Source organism: Oncorhynchus gorbuscha, linkage group LG01, assembly GCF_021184085.1.
Source record: "Oncorhynchus gorbuscha isolate QuinsamMale2020 ecotype Even-year linkage group LG01, OgorEven_v1.0, whole genome shotgun sequence".
Lineage (NCBI taxonomy): Eukaryota > Metazoa > Chordata > Actinopteri > Salmoniformes > Salmonidae > Oncorhynchus > Oncorhynchus gorbuscha.
The window spans coordinates 31,104,414-31,123,909 of NC_060173.1; the positions used below are offsets into that span (position 1 = coordinate 31,104,414).

The following is a 19,496-nucleotide window of genomic DNA, read 5'->3' on the forward strand; positions in this document are numbered from 1 at the left end:
AGTCCTATATCGACATAACCTGAAAGGCCGCTCAACAAGGAAGAAGCTACTGCTCCAAAACCGCCATAAAAAGAGCCAGACTATGGTTTGCAACTGCACATGGGGACAAAGATCGTATTTTTTGGAGAAATGTCCTCTGGTCTGATGAAACAAAAATAGAACTGTTTGGCTATAATGAACATCGTTATGTTTGGAGGGAAAAGGGGGAGGCTTGCAAGCCGAAGAGCACCATCTCAACCGTGAAGCACGGGGGTGGCAGCATCATGTTGTGGGGGTGCTTTGCTGCAGGGGGGACTGGTGCACTTCACAAAATAGAAGGCATCATGAGGGAGGAAAATGATGTGTATATATTGATGCAACAGCTCAAGACATCAGTCAGGAAGTTAAAGCTTAGTCACAAATGGGTCTTACAAATGGACAATGACCCCAAGCATACTTCCAAGTTGTGGTAAAATGCCTTAAGGACAACAAAGTCCTTAAGCCACCCAACTTATTGTGGGAAGCTTGTGGAAGGCTACCTGAAACTTTTGCCCCAAGTTAAACAATTTAAAGGCAATGCTACCAAATACTAATTGAGTCTAAACTTCTGACCCACTGGGAATGTGATGAAAGAAATAAAAGCTGAAATAATAGTTCTCTACTATTATTCTGACATTTCACATTCTTAAAATAAAGTGATCCTAACTGACCTAAGACAGGGAATTTTTATTAGGATTAAATGTCAGGAATTGTGAAAAACTGAGTTTAAATGTATTTGGCTAAGGTGTATGTAAACTTAATTCAACTGTATCAGGTCAAACAACTGTATGTGTTTAGAGTGTATTATAATAAAGGATATGTTGATTGTTTGTTTTACCTCTTCTTTGGACTTGAACACATAAAAATGTATACTCTCATACCTGAACTGTGTGGCCAACTACACCACATACATTTCCAGTTGCCATGTATAGCAGAGGAAGTACATTCTGGTGTGCAAAATGCTTAGTTACTACATGGCATAATGACAACATCCTGCTTTAAGAAACAATAGGAGAGAACAAACACAGTCATTCAGTGTAAGAGAGGATCCAGTGTTATTTCAGTTTGTAAGCAGAGTGCCATACAACCCTTTATGGTACCAGACATGAGAAAAGGCCTTACATCAGAAGACTGGAGTACTAAGGGCTAGATTCAATCAGATTGACATCTGCATAGCGGTTGATTTGGCGATGTTGGAACTGCATAGAGCTGTCAAATCCACAAGCGTCTCATTGTGTTACCTTATTGTGGACACTGCCGTTGGATACACTGAAACCACACCAGACTATAATGCAACATCCCATGCAGCCACGTTAGAAGTTCAATCACTTGAATGAGACTGATACGCTATAAATTCCCCATTCAAATGAACAAACATGCTTTAGCCTAACATCAATGGTTTGACATCTAATTAATTATTTCTTAACACCGATAGTCTACACTTTCTAGAGCCGTTTTGAACTTCTAACCCGGTAGGATTAAGGGAGTGGTTTGTGACATACAGAAGCAGCCACTCACCGATAGAATATCTCATACCGCAGTTACAACTCTAAAACATCTGCTATGCGGATGTCGGCCAATGCTGGTTAATGCTCCATCTGATTTGAATCTAAGACTACACTTATCCCAACCAGGATGATTAGACGCAGATTGTACATTTATTGGGATAGTGTGGCAAATCTAGTGTTGGAAAATCTGAGCAAAGTACTTTACCGGCATACAAATTGTATGGAACCTCTAGGTACTGGAAGATTCTATAGAAAATCAGCTAGTGTATGCTCTGCTGCAGATGGATGCACTGGTACTATTTTCATGGAGCAAAGTGTCAACCAAGATTTGAACACTCACCATTTCATCTGCCTCTTACAATACCTGCTTCCTTAAAAAGGTATGTGTGTGCAATACAACAGAGTTGAGACACCATGCTCAGACTTCTTCCGAATCCTTCTCAGTATGATCACATCTCCCATAGGCAAGTATATCAAACTATACCAGGACGTTCTGTTTATTGCCTGTAAGATGACAGAATGGATTTAATGTCCTTGTAACTGATTCTATCACTGATTAGAAGTACAAAACAGCAATATGAACAGAGGGAGTCCAATTTGATAATGCATTCCTTTAGATCCATCAATTTGATAGTGCTCTTGTAAAACTGGCAAGAAAATAAAAATCTATTTGATTTATTTGTTTTTTGGGGGGATACAAAAAGTTAAAGTAAAAAAGCAACCCTTATGTTCACTCTTTCCAGGCATCTGTTACAGCTTTAAACTACAACTAAGCTTTTAAACTGTACACAAAGTGAACGGACAAACAAAAACGCTATATATCACTACCCATCGCTTTAAAAAAAAAAAAACTCTTACACGTACTTGTCGAGAACAAGCACCCTTTAAAAAGAGCCCTGGAGGCAACGGACACCCGAGTCTCCTAAAGATTCTAAATGAATCAACAGAATCGGATAATCATAATCTATTCTTAAACCCAGAAGCTGCCTGCCTCTTCAGTCAAACATAACAGATTACAACAGACAAAAGGCAAATGGATTTTTGCTTAGTTTTCTTTTTAGGGATTTTTTTGTTTTTGTTGATAGTGCGTCCATTGTGTGATGACCTGCCCCTAAGGCTTCTGTCGGTCTGAGGCAGGTGTACATACACCTCAACCCAGTTAATTGTATATATATATATATATACGTATATACATTTGACACACTCTAGGATGGTTTTCTGAGTCTAAAAAACTCGGCCGAGCTCTGTGGTTCCGGTCTGCATTGCAGGGGGAGAGGAAAGGTATTATGAGGTTGCACCGGGTGTGGGATTGACATTCTGTGTGGAGAGCTGAGGAGCGACCTCAATGATTCGTGGTTTGTCGATGATGCGGGCGGTGCGGTTGCCCTTCTCCACAATGCCGATGATCCAGGCCTGGTGGCCCTCGCCGTATTTAGGAGATTTGATCTCAGCACAGAAACGAGCTGCCTGCTCCCTGGGAAGACAGATCAACAGACCCCCTATAGATAGAGACAGAGATGGCTGATGAGTATGTGTGTGAAAGAGGTGAGAGAACCTAGGACAGACAACAGGCCGACAAAAATACATGCACGGCCAGAGACACAAACATTCACACATACCTGATGTCTCGGGGCAGGTGCCGTGCATGAGTCCGAACATGTTCCCGCAGGCCTTGGACACAGCTGCCATCTTGGCGAGCACAGGGAGGTTGTGAATGACGAATGAGACCTCGCTACGCTGTTGCCGTGCCAATGTCTGGGCGTGGCCCAGAATCCCGAAGCCAGTGATGTCAGTGGCGGCGTGAGCGTTGAAGGTGTGCATCAGACCTGCAGCTGGAGAGATAAAAACAACAAATACATCAATATTCACATCACATTCATCCAAACAATGGTAGAAGTTAGACAGGAGAGAAGGGGGAGAACAAGTTGAGGACAGGTACTTGTTCTGTTGAGTCGGGCGGTGTGTGTACCTGTCCTGTTGAGCCGGGCCATGTTCATCATAGCTTCCTGATAGGCCAGCTCTACATCCTCCTGAGTCACCACCAGCTTGATCTTATTCCACTTGTCCGGCTGAGGGACAGACATATACGCACGATTTTAGACCACTTTTGAGGCACGGCAATGACTGATAAAGCGCTGATTGGGTCCAGCTGTCCCTCCCATTGATATTTTTTGAGGGATACAGACATCTCGTTCATTACATTGACATTTTGGTGTTTAAGTTATAATACAGTAAATCAAAGGAGAGGTTTGTGTATTGAGACTTACAATGTCCAGCCACTGGTGTACCGCCACAGCCACCTGAGTCCCAAGAGGTTTGGTGAGAATCAACACATCTCCTGGCACTGCGTTGTCTGGCCTGGAAGACAGAAGACATCACATCATCACCATAGCTATCATTACTATCACAACACAGCACACAGCTCAAATGATCAAAGCAATTAGAGTTTAGAGGCTCAGAGAGAGATCTGAATAATAGTGAAATCCCCAAAAGATTGAAAGACAGGAGGGCAGCTGTCTGTGAGAAGAGGGTTCTTACATGATGAACTCATTGGGTTGACAGACCGTGGTGGCCACCCCACCCAGGACCACCCAGGGGTTAAGAACCGTCTGTCCCCCCGTAACAGACGTGCCTGCTTCCTCCGACGCATCTTTGAACCCCTGGATGATCAGAGGCATCACCTTGTCCCGCTCCTGACAGGGACTCAGAGACAGGGGAGGGACTATTTAGGGCTGGGTGCTACACATTGGTGTGTGTGTGTGTGTGTGTGTGTGTGTGTGTGTGTGTGTGTGTGTGTGTGTGTGTGTGTGTGTGTGTGTGTGTGTGTGTGTGTGTGTGTGTGTGTGTGTGTGTGTGTGTGTGTGTGTGTGTGTGTGTGTGTGGCCATGCACCTTTTCTGACAGTTTGTTACTGATCCCCAGCAGCATCAACATGTTGTCACATTCCGTCACTCCCATTGCGTACAGGTCACTTAGAACATTGGCACACGCAATTCGCCCCTATAGACACAGACAGGAATAAAGAAGGCATTATTGACATGATTTACTGTAGATTTGAATGAAGATAACACATACTCTGCTCAAGGTGAAAGAAACGACTCCAGTCCAAAGCTCTCAGTAACTACTCAATCTATACGATACTCACAGGACCTAAAGCATGTAAGGTATGCCTGAAAACATTAACACAAAGAGGGGTAGAGAATGAGAACCTACCATCATATAGGGGTCGTCCACTATGGGGTAGATGTAGTCTGTCGTCTGGACTAGAGAAAGGCCCCCATGCCTGAGGGGGATGACACAGGTGTCCATACCAATGCCTGCAAAGAACAGTTAATATTAAAACTGTAAAAGTTATCTGAAAAATGGATGTGAATAAAGTGTGTGTGTGTTCATACCAAGTCTGGGCATGACGGCTCCAAGGAACTGTTCATCCTCCTGATAGTGGTTCTCCTGCAGGGCTTCTAGAAGCTTCTGTAGCACATCCTGGGGTACCTATGGAATAACAAGCAGATTACCTCCGAACTACAAGTCAAGCTTAATCATCATCCTAATGTGTTGCATTTGTATTGCTTTTCTCAAACTCACCAAACTTTACATTGTATAGTTATGAAAATAAAGTAAATGTCTGCTCATTGCTCCCAAACATGACTTACTGTTGACGCTAGAGACACCAGCAAGGAAACTTTTGAAAGCAGCAAAGACTAAGTGGCCAATAACATTCTATTCACTGCCATTATACCAGTAGATGGTCTTCGATGTACCCTAATAACTCTGTTCACAGCGCCAGGGGTGTAGAGAAACCCACCTTGCAGCCCGTTCCTTTGAGCTCAGTGAAGCGTGTGAGTCTGAAGCTCTTGTCTAGCTCGTAGCTCTCTGGGTTAAACGACTCTCTGACAGACATGGCTGGAGACACTTTGGGACCTCAGTCAATAACCTGAGAACAGAAGATAGGGAGAAGGGGAGAGAGGGATGAGAAACATGGCTGGAGTAACACTGGACAGTCACCCCTGACTACATATCTTCTCTGTTCAACCAATTAGCATCCAGGATCAGGATACAGCAAAAAAGGAGAGAAGGACCGAGGGATGAGTAAAGGAAAGAGGTTGTGAAACTTGAAATATTCTGTTTTGGTGTAACTACTACTAAACTGAAAAGGCATAGTGGATGCTTATGCAGACATTTGATGAGAACAATTTTGTACCTCAAAGTGCTATTAATGAAGATTAGGTTATATCTCAAAAATGTCCAAAGTAAGTAAAAATACAAAAAACTAATCTAACTAAAAATAGCTGTGCATATATGTACAGTGCCTTGCAAAAATATTCACCCCCTTGGCGTTTTTTCCTATTTTGTTGCATTACAACCTGTCATTTTAATGGATTTCTATTTGGATTTCATGTAATGGACATACACAAAATAGTTCAAATTGGTGAAGGGAAATTAAACAACTTGTTTAAAAAAAAAAAATGCATGCATTTGCATTCACCCCCTTTGCTATTAAGCCCCTAAATAAGACCTGATGCAACCAATTACCTTCAGAAGTCACATCGTAAGTTAAACAAAGTCCACCTGTGTGCAATCTAAGTCTCACATGATCTCAGTATATATACACCTGTTCTGAAAGGCCCCAGAGTCTGCAACACCAAGCAAGCACCACTATGAAGACCAATGAGCTCTCCAAACAGGTCAAGGACAAAGTTGTGGAGAGTTCGGATCAGGGTTGAGTTATAAAAAAAATATCTGAAACTGAACATCCCACGGAGCACCATTAAATCCATTGTTCAAAAATAGAAAGAAAATGGCACCACAACAAACCTGCCAAGAGAGGGCCACCCACCAAAACTCACAGACCAGGCAAGGAGGCCATTAATCAGAGGCAACAAAGAGACCAAAGATAACCTTGACGGAGCTGCAAAGCTCCACAGCTGAGATTGGAGTATCTGTCCATAGGACCACTAAGCCGTACACTCCACAGAGCTGGGCTTTACGGAAGAGTGGCCAGAAAAAAATAAGCAAACATGTTTGGTGTTCACCAAAAGGCATGTGGGAGACTCCCCAAACATATGGAAGACGGTCCTCTGGTCAGATGAGACTAAAATGTCGCTTTTTGGCCATCAAGGAAAACACTATGTCTGGCACAAACACAACACCTCTCATCACCCCGAGAACAACATCCCCACAGTGAAGCATGGTGGTGGCAGCACAATTATTTTTTTTTTTACCCCCATCGGCAGGGACTGGGAATCTGGCCAGAATGATGGATGGCACTAAATACAAGGAAATTCTTGAAGGAAACCTGTTTGTCTTCCAGAGATTTTAGACTGGGACGGAGGTTCACCTTCCAGAAGGACAATGACCCTAAGCATACTACTAAAGCAACACTCGAGTGGTTTAAAGGGAAACATACAGGTGGCTCTACAAAGTATTGCCTTTGGAGGTGTGAATAGTTATGCATGCTCAAGTTTTCCGTTTTCCATTTGTTTAACAAAAAATATTTTGCATCTTCAATGTGTTAGGCATGTTGTGTAAATCAAATGATACAAAACCCCCAAAAAAATCAATTTTAATTCCAGGTTGTATGGCAACAAAATAGGAAAAATGGGGGATGAATACTTTCGCAAGCCACTATCTTTAAAGCTGAATCAGTTGATCAATGGCTTGAACTTGTTGCAAAATCCAATAAATCATAAATTAATCACTCAAAAAAAGGGAAAAGTTAATTTCTTAGATCAAATTGAATTGTATTTGTCAAATGCGCCAAATAGAAGTTGTAGACATTACCGTGAAATGCTTACTTACAAGCTCTTTACCAACGATGCAGTTAAATAAGCCATATACAAGGATTACCAATACCATATCAATGTGCAGGGATACATGGTAATTAAGGTAGATATGTACATGTAGACAGGGGTAAAGTGAATAGGCATCGGATAGATTGAAACTAGCAGCAGCGTATGCGTGTACATATGTGATAATGTGTGCGTTAGATTTTTTATATGCGGGATAAGTCCATCCACACAGATTGTTCCAAAGATCATCTAAGAAACGAGAGCTAGTATTTGATTGTTCTAGTGAGCACAGGTGTGGTTTTCTGAGATAATAAATTAACATCCCATCATGCTTTGGGCCATGTGTAAAAATGCCCAGTTGCCCATTATTTTGGCTACCACGGCAAGAAGAGGTCTCAGTCACTTTGAAAGAGAGGTCTCAAAGTAGCATAGGGGGTTTAAAGGTTGTGTGTCTCAGTCACCAGATCTAAACACAATTTAACACTTATGGGAGATTCTAGAGCGGAAACAGAGACGTTTTACACCACCATCAACAAGACACCAAATTATGGAATTTTTCTAGAAAGAAAGGTGTCGCATCCCTCCAACAGAGTTTCAGACACTTGTAGAATCTATGCCAAGGTGCATTGAAGCTGTTCTAGTGGCTCGAGGTGGCGCAACACCCTATTAAGACACTATGTTGGGTGTTTTCTTTATTTTGGCAGTTACCTGTAGTTTTGGCCAAATTCACAAGTCTTCCATTTATATCCTTTAACATAAACACCTGTTTACAGTGACAAGTACAGCCGAGAAAACACAGACTAAACGTGGTTTCACATTGAGCTATGTTTTCCTCTAGTTCTGCAGAGTATAAAAACTGTGCTTTTGTTGACCACTCACTGACATAACAACCAGAGACCAGTTTCCATGTATTTATTCACATATTTGTTTCACTTTGCTGTGACATATTAAATGCAATGATTTATATATAAACCTTGATTTGCTGATTCTATGTATTGGCCAATAAGAGGCTTTGAAGCAACAAGTTAGCCATATTGGCACTCGCCAGAAGCAGTCCCTCCATGGGAATGAATGGAATTCTACAGTATTTCAATTAAATGTTTCAGGGACAAAATTACATGTATTTAAGTATTTTGTTGTTGTAGTGCAGACAGTAACATTGAAACTTTCAAAAAAGGTAGCTGTAAATGACAAATGTTTTTGTATATGTTTGTTTATTTTATGTTTAGCACACATTAAACTATGCATGAAGGTGTCTAATAGAATAAACAAATCTAGACATTAATACATGCAACTTTGGGGGAGTGCCAAGATGGTGGATTCAAAACAGCGCCTCCTGTCAGTCATCTAGAATATACCATTGATGAGAAGCGTGGACGTTGGACAGAATCAGACCTAACTAGTCGATCTGGTCTCGGGCAATTTCATGGCTAAATAAAACAAAAATAGAATACATTAAATATTAAACACAATCCCAGGCGTCAATGTGTGATCCTGTATTTTATCATGGCTCCGGATAAATTGTTGCGCTTGGGGTCCTAGTCAGTTTGGCTTCTGAAACAGTGCAAGGAGGATATGAAGTTGGGCTGGTGTGCACCGGCTCAAATTAAATCACGCACCAGACATTTTCAGCCAAATCAAATTCGGCAGTCAAAAGTTACCAATATTAATCAATTAGCTAACTATAGACATTAAAATAATCTGTTATCAATAATTGTGTGAGTTTTTCCTGTCTTGCAGCTGCATGCTTGTAGCCTGCCAGAGAGCTAACATTGGCTAAGTAATAGCCTGTTTGCTAATCAATGAGTTTAGCTAGCTGATGTGCTAACTATTAATCAAGTGGGACATCATTTGTGTGACTAATCGAGCTTCATACAATAATTCAAATGCGGATAAAACAAAACTGTATTATTAATCATTTAAATTAGCGAATCCAGAACGAAAAATAGCAGTTTATGTTTCGAAGTAACCGGGAAAGCAGTGCATAAAAATGTCGGCGGTGGAAAAAATTAACCCCTTCCTGTACAGCGCCATGCGAGACGTGCTACAACAGACTTTGTAACAATAAAATAACGCCATACATGCAATTTGCACACAGTTTGTAATCATATGCTGCATTACATATATGTAAAATACCCCCCCTTTGCATTTATAGGGCTGAACCAGAGTTATATTCGTATAACATTTCCCCTTTAATTGCTCTCACCAGTTTATCCTTACCGGTTTTGCTTTAGCGGCGGGTCTCCAGAAACAAGAGAAGGGACAGTACCAGAATGCATTTGGAGTAAATCGGGTGTCCTTGAAGATAGCCTGACGAAAAATCTATTAACTTTTATTTTTTGTTTTACAACAGAATATATTTCATTTTATCGCGTTGGGAAATGCATAAAATAAATAGATGTACATGCATCAGATAATATCACAAGGTGAGGACCGTCATCACAACGGGGGAAATCTTGAGGTAAAAGCACGAGATCACAAAGGGTCCTTCGCAAGGAGACTGGCGCCTTTAACTCCCCTTTAAAGAACCGCAGAGTCTGGCAATAAAAAGTCAACAATGGATTGTACCTTTAAATTAGTCTTCCCTCCAATATGATAGAGATCAGTATGCAATCACAAATGTTCTAATCAAGTTTATAGCGTTTTACAATAGAAACAGTGCATGCATAATGTTATATGATTGTACATTCATTGTGAAATTAACTCTGAATTCCAGGTTATATGTACAGTATCCGTTTTTATAAAATGTGCGGTTTTAACCATGTGGGAAGAGACTGATAATTTTCCTTTTAAATTAATGCCTGAATTAAAGGTTTGCATTAGCCGACTTGCTAAATGTAATTCCAATCAGCTCATACAATTATACACCTTATATGTCAGGACTAAGACACTGATAAAATGAAGGGGTACCATAGCATTGATGCATCTGATAATAACTGGATAGACCTGACATGACATACTGGTCTCATAGACTAGACGTAACATAGTAAACGTAAATCCGGGAAGGTCAAATTGGTATATGTTACGTTTGGTGTGGTTACATAAGGAAGCATGTTACTTAATGAGGTACAAACAAAAGGACAGTGGTTGGCCGGGTTGGATGGGTAGGCATATAATGTGAACGTCTAGCCAACCCAAAGGTTGTGTTCGAATCTCATCACAGAAAACTTTAGCATATTGAGCTAATTAGCAACTTTGCAACTACTTACCATGTTAGCTAACCCTAAGCTTTTAACTGAACTCCTAAGCCTAGCTAACATTAGCCAGCTCGCTAACTTTAGTGTTAGCCACCTCTAGCTAACGTTAACCATAACAAATTGGAATTTGTAACATATTGTACATTTAGCAAATTTGTAACTTCCTACATTTGCAAATTCGTAACATGTCGTTCGAATTACAAATTTGTTCAAATAAAATAAAATATTATTTGTCAAATACACATGGTTAGCAGATGTTAATGCGAGTGTAGCGAAATGCTTGTGCTTCGAGTTCCGACAATGCAGTAATAACCAACAAGTAATCTAGCTAACAATTCCAAAACTACTATCTTATACACACAAGTGTAAAGGGATAAAGAATATGTACATAAATATATATGGATGAGTGATGGTACAGAGCAGCATAGGCAAGATGCAGTAGATGGTATTGAGTACAGTCTATACATATGAGATGAGTATGTAAACAAAGTGGCATAGTTTAAAGTGGCTAGTGATACATGTATTACATAAAGATGCAGTAGATGATATAGAGTACAGTATATACGTATACATATGAGATAAATAATGTAGGGTATGTAAACATTATATTAAGTAGCATTGTTTAAAGTGGCTAGTGATATATTTTACATCAATTCCATTATTAAAGTGGCTGGAGTTGTGTTGGCAGCAGCCACTCAATGTTAGTGGTGGCTGTTTAACAGTCTGATGGCCTTGAGATAGAAGCTGTTTTTCAGTCTCTCGGTCCCACCTGTACTGACCTCGCCTTCTGGATGATAGCGGGTTGAACAGGCAGTGGCTTGGGTGGTTGTTGTCCTTGATGATCTGTATGGCCTTCCTGTGACATCGGGTGGTGTAGGTGTCCTGGAGGGCAGGTAGTTTGCCCCCGGTGATGCGTTGTGCAGACCTCACTACCCTCTGGAGAGCCTTACGGTTGTGGGCAGGAGCAGTTGCACTGCTGCGCCTTCTTCATGATGCTGTCTGTGTGGGTGGACCAATTCAGTTTGTCTGTGATGTGTACGCCGAGGAACTTAAAACTTACTACCTTCTCCACTACTGTTCCATCGATGTGGATAGGGGGGTCTTCCCTCTGCTATTTCCTGAAGTTCACAATCATCTCCTTAGTTTTGTTGACGTTGAGTGTGAGGTTATTTTCCTGACACCACACTCCGAGGGCCCTCACCTCCTCCCTGTAGGCCGTCTCGTCGTTGTTGGTAATCAAGCCTACCACTGTTGTGTCGTCCGCAAACTTGATGATTGAGTTGGAGGCGTGCGTGGCCACGCAGTCGTGGGTGAACAGGGAGTACAGGAGAGGGCTCAGAACGCACTCTTGTGGGGCCCCAGTGTTGAGGATCAGCGGAGTGGAGATGTTGTTACCTACCCTCACCACCTGGGGGCGGCCCATCAGGAAGTCCAGTACCCAGTTGCACAGGGCGGGGTCGAGACCCAGGGTCTCGAGCTTGATGACGAGCTTGGAGGGTACTATATGGTGTTAAATGCCGAGCTGTAGTCGATGAACAGCATTCTCACTATTTGGGCGGTAAGCAAATTGGAGTGGGTCTAGGGTGTCAGGTAGGGTGGAGGTGATATGGTCCTTGACTAGTCTCTCAAAGCACTTCATGATGACGGAAGTGAGTGCTACGGGGCGGTAGTCGTTTAGCTCAGTTACCTTAGCTTTCTTGGGAACAGGAACAATGGTGGCCCTCTTGAAGCATGTGGGAACAGCAGACTGGGATAGGGATTGATGAATATGTCCGTAAACATATGTGTTATTGACTTGTTAATTTTTTACTCCATGTGTAACTCTGTGTTGTCTGTTCACACTGCTATGCTTTATCTTGGCCAGGTCGCAGTTGCAAATGAGAACTTGTTCTCAACTAGCCTACCTGGTTAAATAAAGGTGAAATAAAAAATAATAATAATAAATAAAAACACACCAGCCAGCTGGTCTGCGCATGCTCTGAGGGCGCGGCTGGGGATGCTGTCTGGGCCTGCAGCCTTGCGAGGGTTAACACGTTTAAATGTTTTACTCACCTCGGCTGCAGTGAAGGAGAGTCCGCATGTTTTGGTTGCGGGCCGTGTCAGTGGCACTGTATTGTCCTCAAAGTGGGCGAAAAAGTCATTTAGTCTGCCTGGGAGCAAGGCATCCTGGTCCGTGATTGGGCTGGTTTTCTTTTTGTAATCCTTGATTGACTGTAGACCCTGCCACATACCTCTTGTGAGTTACGTATCGTACAGATGTAATTCATAACATTTTGTAATGAAACAAGCAGGGAGCAGGTCTCAAACCCTCAGCCTTCTGGCCCAAAATCCAGTGTGCCATCGACTGTGCCCCAAAAGCATGCTCAAGTGGCAATGTCGATATTCGCGCTTATAAACCCAGGGTCATTACACAACTCCCTCCTTTCAAAGTGCGCGTCCTCATGCTAGCTTATGTCGTGGAGGATCGTTACAAAATATAACACTTACAAGAACTTGTGAATTCAATATAGGCTTTTAATACAAACATATCAGAAGCCTAGATGGTCCGAGGAACACACACTTTTCCAGAGCACTGGCTCTGTTTTTATACACATACAACATATGAGTCCATCCCACATGCAAATTAAGTTACTTCCCTCAGTCCATCTGCCACCATTATATCCCAATCTGTGCATCCTGCTTGTTCACGCCCAATAACACTTATATCTGCTTTCAGTCAAGTTATAATGGTGACAGGACCTCATCATGTCCCAAAAATAATACATGCCCATCTTATCCTATGGGCCCCTTAAGTTTAGCTTGGTGTGTTCTTTGGTATGTCTGTCCTTATTAGGAATAGTAAACTATGTGTCTCTTCTCTTCATGTCCTAAAAATATATGCCCTATGTCTATAGTCCATCAGTTGGTCATTTGGCTGACCCTCTCCTTTGTGTGTCCCTCTGACCTTGGTATGTCCAGCTGTCCTATGCTCTCATGGCCTTACTTTGGTTTCCTGTCCAATACAATAGACAATGCATTTTACCAGAATGGCAAATTCACTCTAAGTGTATCTTTCTCTTGTGGTACAGTATTATGTTTCTCCCTATATGTACATCTTGCTCCCACACTTACAACTCAATGTCTTATAGGAACATGCTCAATGGCCAAGCACAAGCACTTTCGTGGATGCAAGGTCACTTCTGACACCAATATAATGAAACCCAGGGTCGTTAGAATATTGTTCGACTTACATTCGTAACATATCATGTGAGATGGATGATGGGCATCCACAAATTAATACATACCATACGAAATGTAACATATATTGTAGCAAATTTGTGTGGGAAGCTCCAACCGGAACTCGAACCCGGGTCCAGTGATTGTCAAACCAACGCCTTATCCGTTATGCCAAGAGTCCCAAACCTCTTGATGAAGTCGCTAGGTGTTGTGTAAGGTCACTACATAATCCCCTTCCTCTGGGAGAGTGTGTCCCCATGCTTCTATATACTAAGTCCCTCACATGGACATGCCTTTCCAATGGCCCCACGGCCACCATCCCACTTTTGACATCACTGTAGATAATGTTTGGGGTTGCTCCAACCGGCGATTCGAACCCGGTCCTGCGACTGTCTAGCCAACACCATAACTGTTACGCCAAGAGGTATGAACTTCTTGACGCAGTCACTAGGTGTTGTGTTAAGGTCGCTACAATATTATACTAAATGGAGTGTCTTGGATTTACATACAGAATAATACGACATGCTCTGAGACCACATTAAATATGAGGGTTAAACCACGAGAACATAAACCATAATTTACAGTAGACAATTCCTAATTTCAAAATGTTTTCCCCTGTGAATAGTAAAGGGGAGAAGGCTTCCCAGCTGAAAAGTTATTTGCTGTGAAGAAACAGAATCATTAGATAATTTATTCAGGTATTGTCCGCATGTAGCTTGTTTCTGGTCACAGGTTCAGGAATGGCAAAAAAAAATCAAAACATGAATTTAAATGAACCCTACAAATAGCAGTGTTGGGTGATTTGGAAAGCCATAGTCAATCAATCAACAATATAATAATGCTCTTAGGAAAAATGTTAATCTTTAACGTACAATCTGTGGTACTATGCGATTAGAGAAGTTCATGATTCATGTGAGACATCACAGCACAGTAAAGAAATATATGGCGTGTGGAAATCAAAAGGGGGTGATCAATGGAGATAGGTGAGATGGGCTGAGAGTAGCAGAGGGCTGGGTTTAAAAATCTCATGATGGTAATATTTATTACCGGTTGTGACACTGCTGTCAAGGCAACGGAAGGAGGGTGGGGAGATGGCGGAAAAGGAAATAAGGAAGAAAGAGGAGGATATTCTGAATAAAGATGGAGTGGGGATTACAGAGGCCTTCTGAAAGATCTGGTGAAGAATATGATGGACAAGAAAAAAGGAGAGATATGGATTATGCTTTGAGTGAATATGGAACGCAGGATCGCTCAGAACTTTTGGAAGAGCTTGAGGGGGAAATGGAACCTGATGAGAGTGAAGATGAATTAAATGTGGTGGCAGGTGCAGTGGTGACTGCTGAGAAGAAGTTGAGTGTAGAGGGAAGTAGTCATGTGAGGAAGGTGGGTGTCAAGTGTAAAAACAGCAATACCTGCTCCAGTAGTTCGGAGATGGAACTTGTTGAGAGTGAGGGTGAAGTACCTGCGGCGAGGACCACCAAATTTGGGACTTTTCCCAAGAATGATAATGATGATTTTACCACAGTGGGAGTGAGATTTGTAGAGAGAATGGATCCTTGCTTTTTGGTTGATCCATATGTGGTGTCAGTTTGGGTAAAGGAAAGGTTGGGGACTGTTGAGTTGGTGAAGGTAAATTGGACTCGTGATTATTTGTTACGTTTCCTCCACCCAGAGGGAGCGGGCGCTCCAGATTACAAGATTATGGACAAGAATTGTAACCTGCTTTGCTCTCCGGAGTGTGGTATCGGTGGGGAAAGTTGTGTGTGTTAGTTGTGGGGGTGATCATGGGGCTGGAGATCGGAGGTGTCCGGTGAAAGAAAGGCAGGTTGAGGTTGAGGTTGCCAGAGTTAGAGTACAGTAGTACAGAAAGTGTCGTATGCCGAACCAGTGAAGAGAGTGGTAGAGGAAGATGGGTACAGGGTGAGGGGTCCTGAGAGGGATCCTGAGAGGATTCCTGTGAGTAGGCAGAGATCAAGAGAGTGATGGGAAGAATATGTGCTGCTTTTTCGACTCTCCCTCTCTCTGTCTCTCTCTCTACTGCACCTGCTATCTCGACCTCAGAATCCTCAATTATGAAAAGCCAACTGACATTTACTCCTGAGGTGCTGACCTGTTGCACCCTCTACAACCACTGTGATTATTATTAAAAAAGGGAGTTAGCAATCAGTTGACAACAGATACTCAAAACAGACATATTTTTGCCTCTAAAAATAAAAGTTCAATACAAACATTTGTAAAATACGGAAAATTATTAATTTGATAATCCCCAATAAAACCATAACCATTGTATCAGATAGAACACTCTGACGGAGCTGATGTTAGACAAAAATCTGACAGAGTTGATGTTTTACAGAGTTGACAAAAATAGCATTTGTCAACCTAATTAAAATGTAAGTGCATTCAAGACCCCTTGACTTTTTCCACATTTTGTCACGTTACAGCCTTATTCTAAAATGGATTAAATAGTTTTGTTCCCCTCATCAATCTACACACAATACCCCATAATGACAAATCCAAAAGAGGTTTTACATGTTTTAGCTAATTTATTTTAAAACATTTAAAAAACAGAAATACCACAGTATTCAGACTCTTTACTCAGTACTTTGTTGAAGCACCTTTTGCAGTGATTACAGCCTTAAGTATTCTTGGGTATGACACTACAACCTTGGCACACCAGTTTTTGTGGAGTTTCTCCCATTCTTCTCTGCAGATCCTCTCAAGCTCTGACAGATTGTAATGGGGAGTGTCACTGCACAGCTATTTCCAGGTCTCTCCTGCATTGTCTTGGCTGTGGGCTTAAGGTCGTTGTCCTGTTTGAAGGTGAACCTTTGCCCCAGTTTGAGGTCCTGAGCGCTCGGCAGCAGGTTTTCATCAAGGATCTTTCTGTACTTTGCTCCGTTCATCTTTCCCTTGATACTGACTAGTCTCCCAGTCCCTGCCGCTGAAAAATATCCCCACAGCATGATGCTGCCACCACCATGCTTCACCGTAAGGATGGTGCCAGGTTTCCTCCAGACGTGAATCTTGGAATTCAAGCCAATGAGTTCAATCTTGGTTTCATAACACCAGATTATCTTGTTTCTTATGGTCTGAGAGTTCTTTAGGTGCCTTTTGGAAAACTCTAAGTGTTATGGCTTCCGTCTAGCTACTCTGATTGGTGGAGTGGTGCAGAGATGGTTGTCCTTCTGGAAGGTTCTCCCATCTCCACAGAGGAACTCTGGAGCTCTGTCAGAGTGACCATTGGGTTCTAGGTCACCTTCCTGACTAAGGCACTTCTCCCCCGATTGCTCAGTTTGGCCCGGTGGCCAGCTCTCGGACGAGTCTTGGTGGTTACAAACTTCTTCCATTTAAGAATGATGGAGGCCACTGTGTTCTTAGGGAACTTCAATGCTGCAGAAATGTTTTGGTACCCTTCCCCAGATCTGTGCCTCGACACAATCCTGTCTTGGAGCTCTACGGATAATGGGCCGATGACTCCTTGCTGTCCCCAGTCCACCTGGGCATGCTGCTGCTCCAGTTTCAAATGTTCTGATAGCGGCTATGGAACCCTGACCTGTTTAATGGACGAGCTACCTTGTCCCGGGCCTGCTGTTTTGGACTCTCTCTCTACTGCACCTGCTGTCTCTAACTCTGAATAATTGGCTATGAAAAGCCACCTGACATTTTCTCCCGAGGTGCTGACCTGTTGCACCCTCTACAACCACTGTGATTATTATTATCTGATCCTGCTGGTCATCTATGAATGTTTGAACATCTTGGCCATGTTCTGTTATAATCTCCACCTGGAACAGCCAGAAGAGGACCAGCTTGGTTCCTCTTTATATTTATTCCTAGGTTCTGGCCTTTCTAGGGAGTTTTTCCTAGCCACTGTGCTTCCACATCTGCATTGTTTGGGGTTTTAGGCTGGGTTTCTGTACAGCACTTTGTGACATCGGCTGAAATAAAATACATTTGATTAAATTCCTTCGACCCCAAGGCTTGATTTTGTTCTCTGACATGCACTGTCAACTGTGGGACCTTATATAGACAGGTGTGTGCCTTTACAAGTCATGTACAATCAATTGAATTTACCACAGGTGGACTCCAATTAAGTTTTAGAAAAATCTAAAGGATGATCAATGGAAACAGGATGCACCTCTACAACTATATGTAAATAGTTGCTATTATTTTTACAATGTAGCTACTTCATCGTTCACATATAAGAATAACAATCCAGTTAAGCCTATGTCTTCCAAAGACAGCCATTACTTCAAATTTCCAACCCTTAGTCCTTTTTTAAAATGTATTTATTTTTCTATTTTATTTTTATTAACAACAAATCAATACAGGAAGTACATGTGGGAACACAAGTATATATGTATAATATACAATGGACAATTGGGCTAGGGGGTTCAATATCACCTTACACAAGGACCTTAAGGGACATACATACACTTATTATTCTAACAGCTTTTTTGTTAGTGTAAGATCTTCATAAATGTGTTTAATTATAAATCTACTGATGTCTACAGTTTTCTTACATGAATACAATGCCAAAAAAGATGCAACACTGTTTCTGGGTGGTCATTACAAAAGGAGCCATTTGAGTTGATGTTTTCCTTAAACTTCTTCATATAGTGGTTGGCAGGATAATATTTATGAATAATTTTAAAGGAAACTTCCTTAATTTTTTAACAAGTAGGTATGTGTGTGGCAACATCCAAACTTTTTTCCAACAGATATTATCAATAAATCCATTCCAATAAGGCATGACATGAGGTAGATAGATACAAACCTAGTTTCAGCAGGATGTTGTATCTGTCAGAGTCTAGGTGATGTGGGTAAGGCGGAGTCAGGCGCAGGACACAGAGATGAGTAATAATAGTAACTTTACTCAAAAATAATCTTCCAACAAGGAGAACGAAAATCCAGAATCACATAAACGAGACAACTGACAACAATAAACACGCACAAAACCATGATGGCTCCAGAGGGTTAAATAGGGAAATAATAAAATAAAATAAATAATTAAACATAATATATATTAATTAAATAATTCAACAAAATAAATACTATCGTAATGGGAACCAGGTGTGTACAATACAGACAAAACAAATGTAAAAATAAATGTAGATCGGTGGAGGCTAGAAAGCTGGTGATGTCGACTGCCGAATGCCGCCCAAACAAGGAGAGGCACCAACTTCGATGGAAGTCGTGACAGTATCGCTCTGTTGTTGAATGGACCAAAAGAGAAATGTCATGTTTTGTCTTAGATTGTCTTGTCATTTTGCTTTTCCCTCTGTTCATTTTCCCCCTGCTGGTCTTTTTAGGTTCGTTCCCCTTTTTCTCTCTCCCTTCCTCTCTCTCTTCTCTCTATCGTTCCGTTCCTGCTCCCAGCTGTTCCTATTCCCCTAATCAATCATTTAGTCTTCCCACACCTGTTCCCTATCTTTTTCCCTGATTAGAGTCCCTATTTCTCCCCTTGTTTTCCGTTTCTGCCCTGTCGGATCCTTGTCTATTGTTCACCGTGCTGTGTCTGTGTATCGCCCTGTCGTGTCGTGTTTCCCGCAGATGCTGCGTGGTGAGCAGGTGTCTGAGTCTGCTACGTTCAAGTGCCTTCCCGAGGCAACCTGCAGTTCTTGATCGAGTCTCCAGTCTGTTCTCGTCATTACGAGTGGAATTATGCCTTATGATTGTAGATTTACTTTACTGGATTAAAGACTCTGTTTTCGCCAAGTCGCTTTTGGGTCCTCATTCACCTGCATAACAAGAAACAAATCTTTCCTACTG

The 19,496-nt window shown here is 41.8% G+C and overlaps 1 protein-coding gene across 2 annotated transcripts; it reads right to left on the bottom strand.

The window, feature by feature from the left end:
- Window positions 1-1,999: 1,999 nt before the first annotated feature.
- Window positions 2,000-9,686, bottom strand: LOC124035902 (selenide, water dikinase 1-like). Of its 2 annotated transcripts, none has more exons than XM_046349780.1 (10): window positions 9,535-9,686; window positions 5,331-5,459; window positions 4,921-5,017; window positions 4,739-4,842; window positions 4,418-4,525; window positions 4,065-4,219; window positions 3,794-3,884; window positions 3,496-3,595; window positions 3,146-3,358; window positions 2,000-3,025 (listed from the first exon to the last, which is right to left on the bottom strand). In XM_046349780.1, exons 2-10 carry the CDS (start codon window positions 5,424-5,426, stop codon window positions 2,811-2,813), a joined length of 1,179 nt encoding a protein of 392 aa, XP_046205736.1. In that variant the 5' UTR covers window positions 5,427-5,459; window positions 9,535-9,686; the 3' UTR covers window positions 2,000-2,810. The 2 variants fall into 2 exon arrangements, with proteins under 2 accessions (XP_046205736.1, XP_046205745.1); XM_046349789.1 differs by having other exon boundaries at window positions 9,521-9,580.
- Window positions 9,687-19,496: the final 9,810 nt, after the last annotated feature.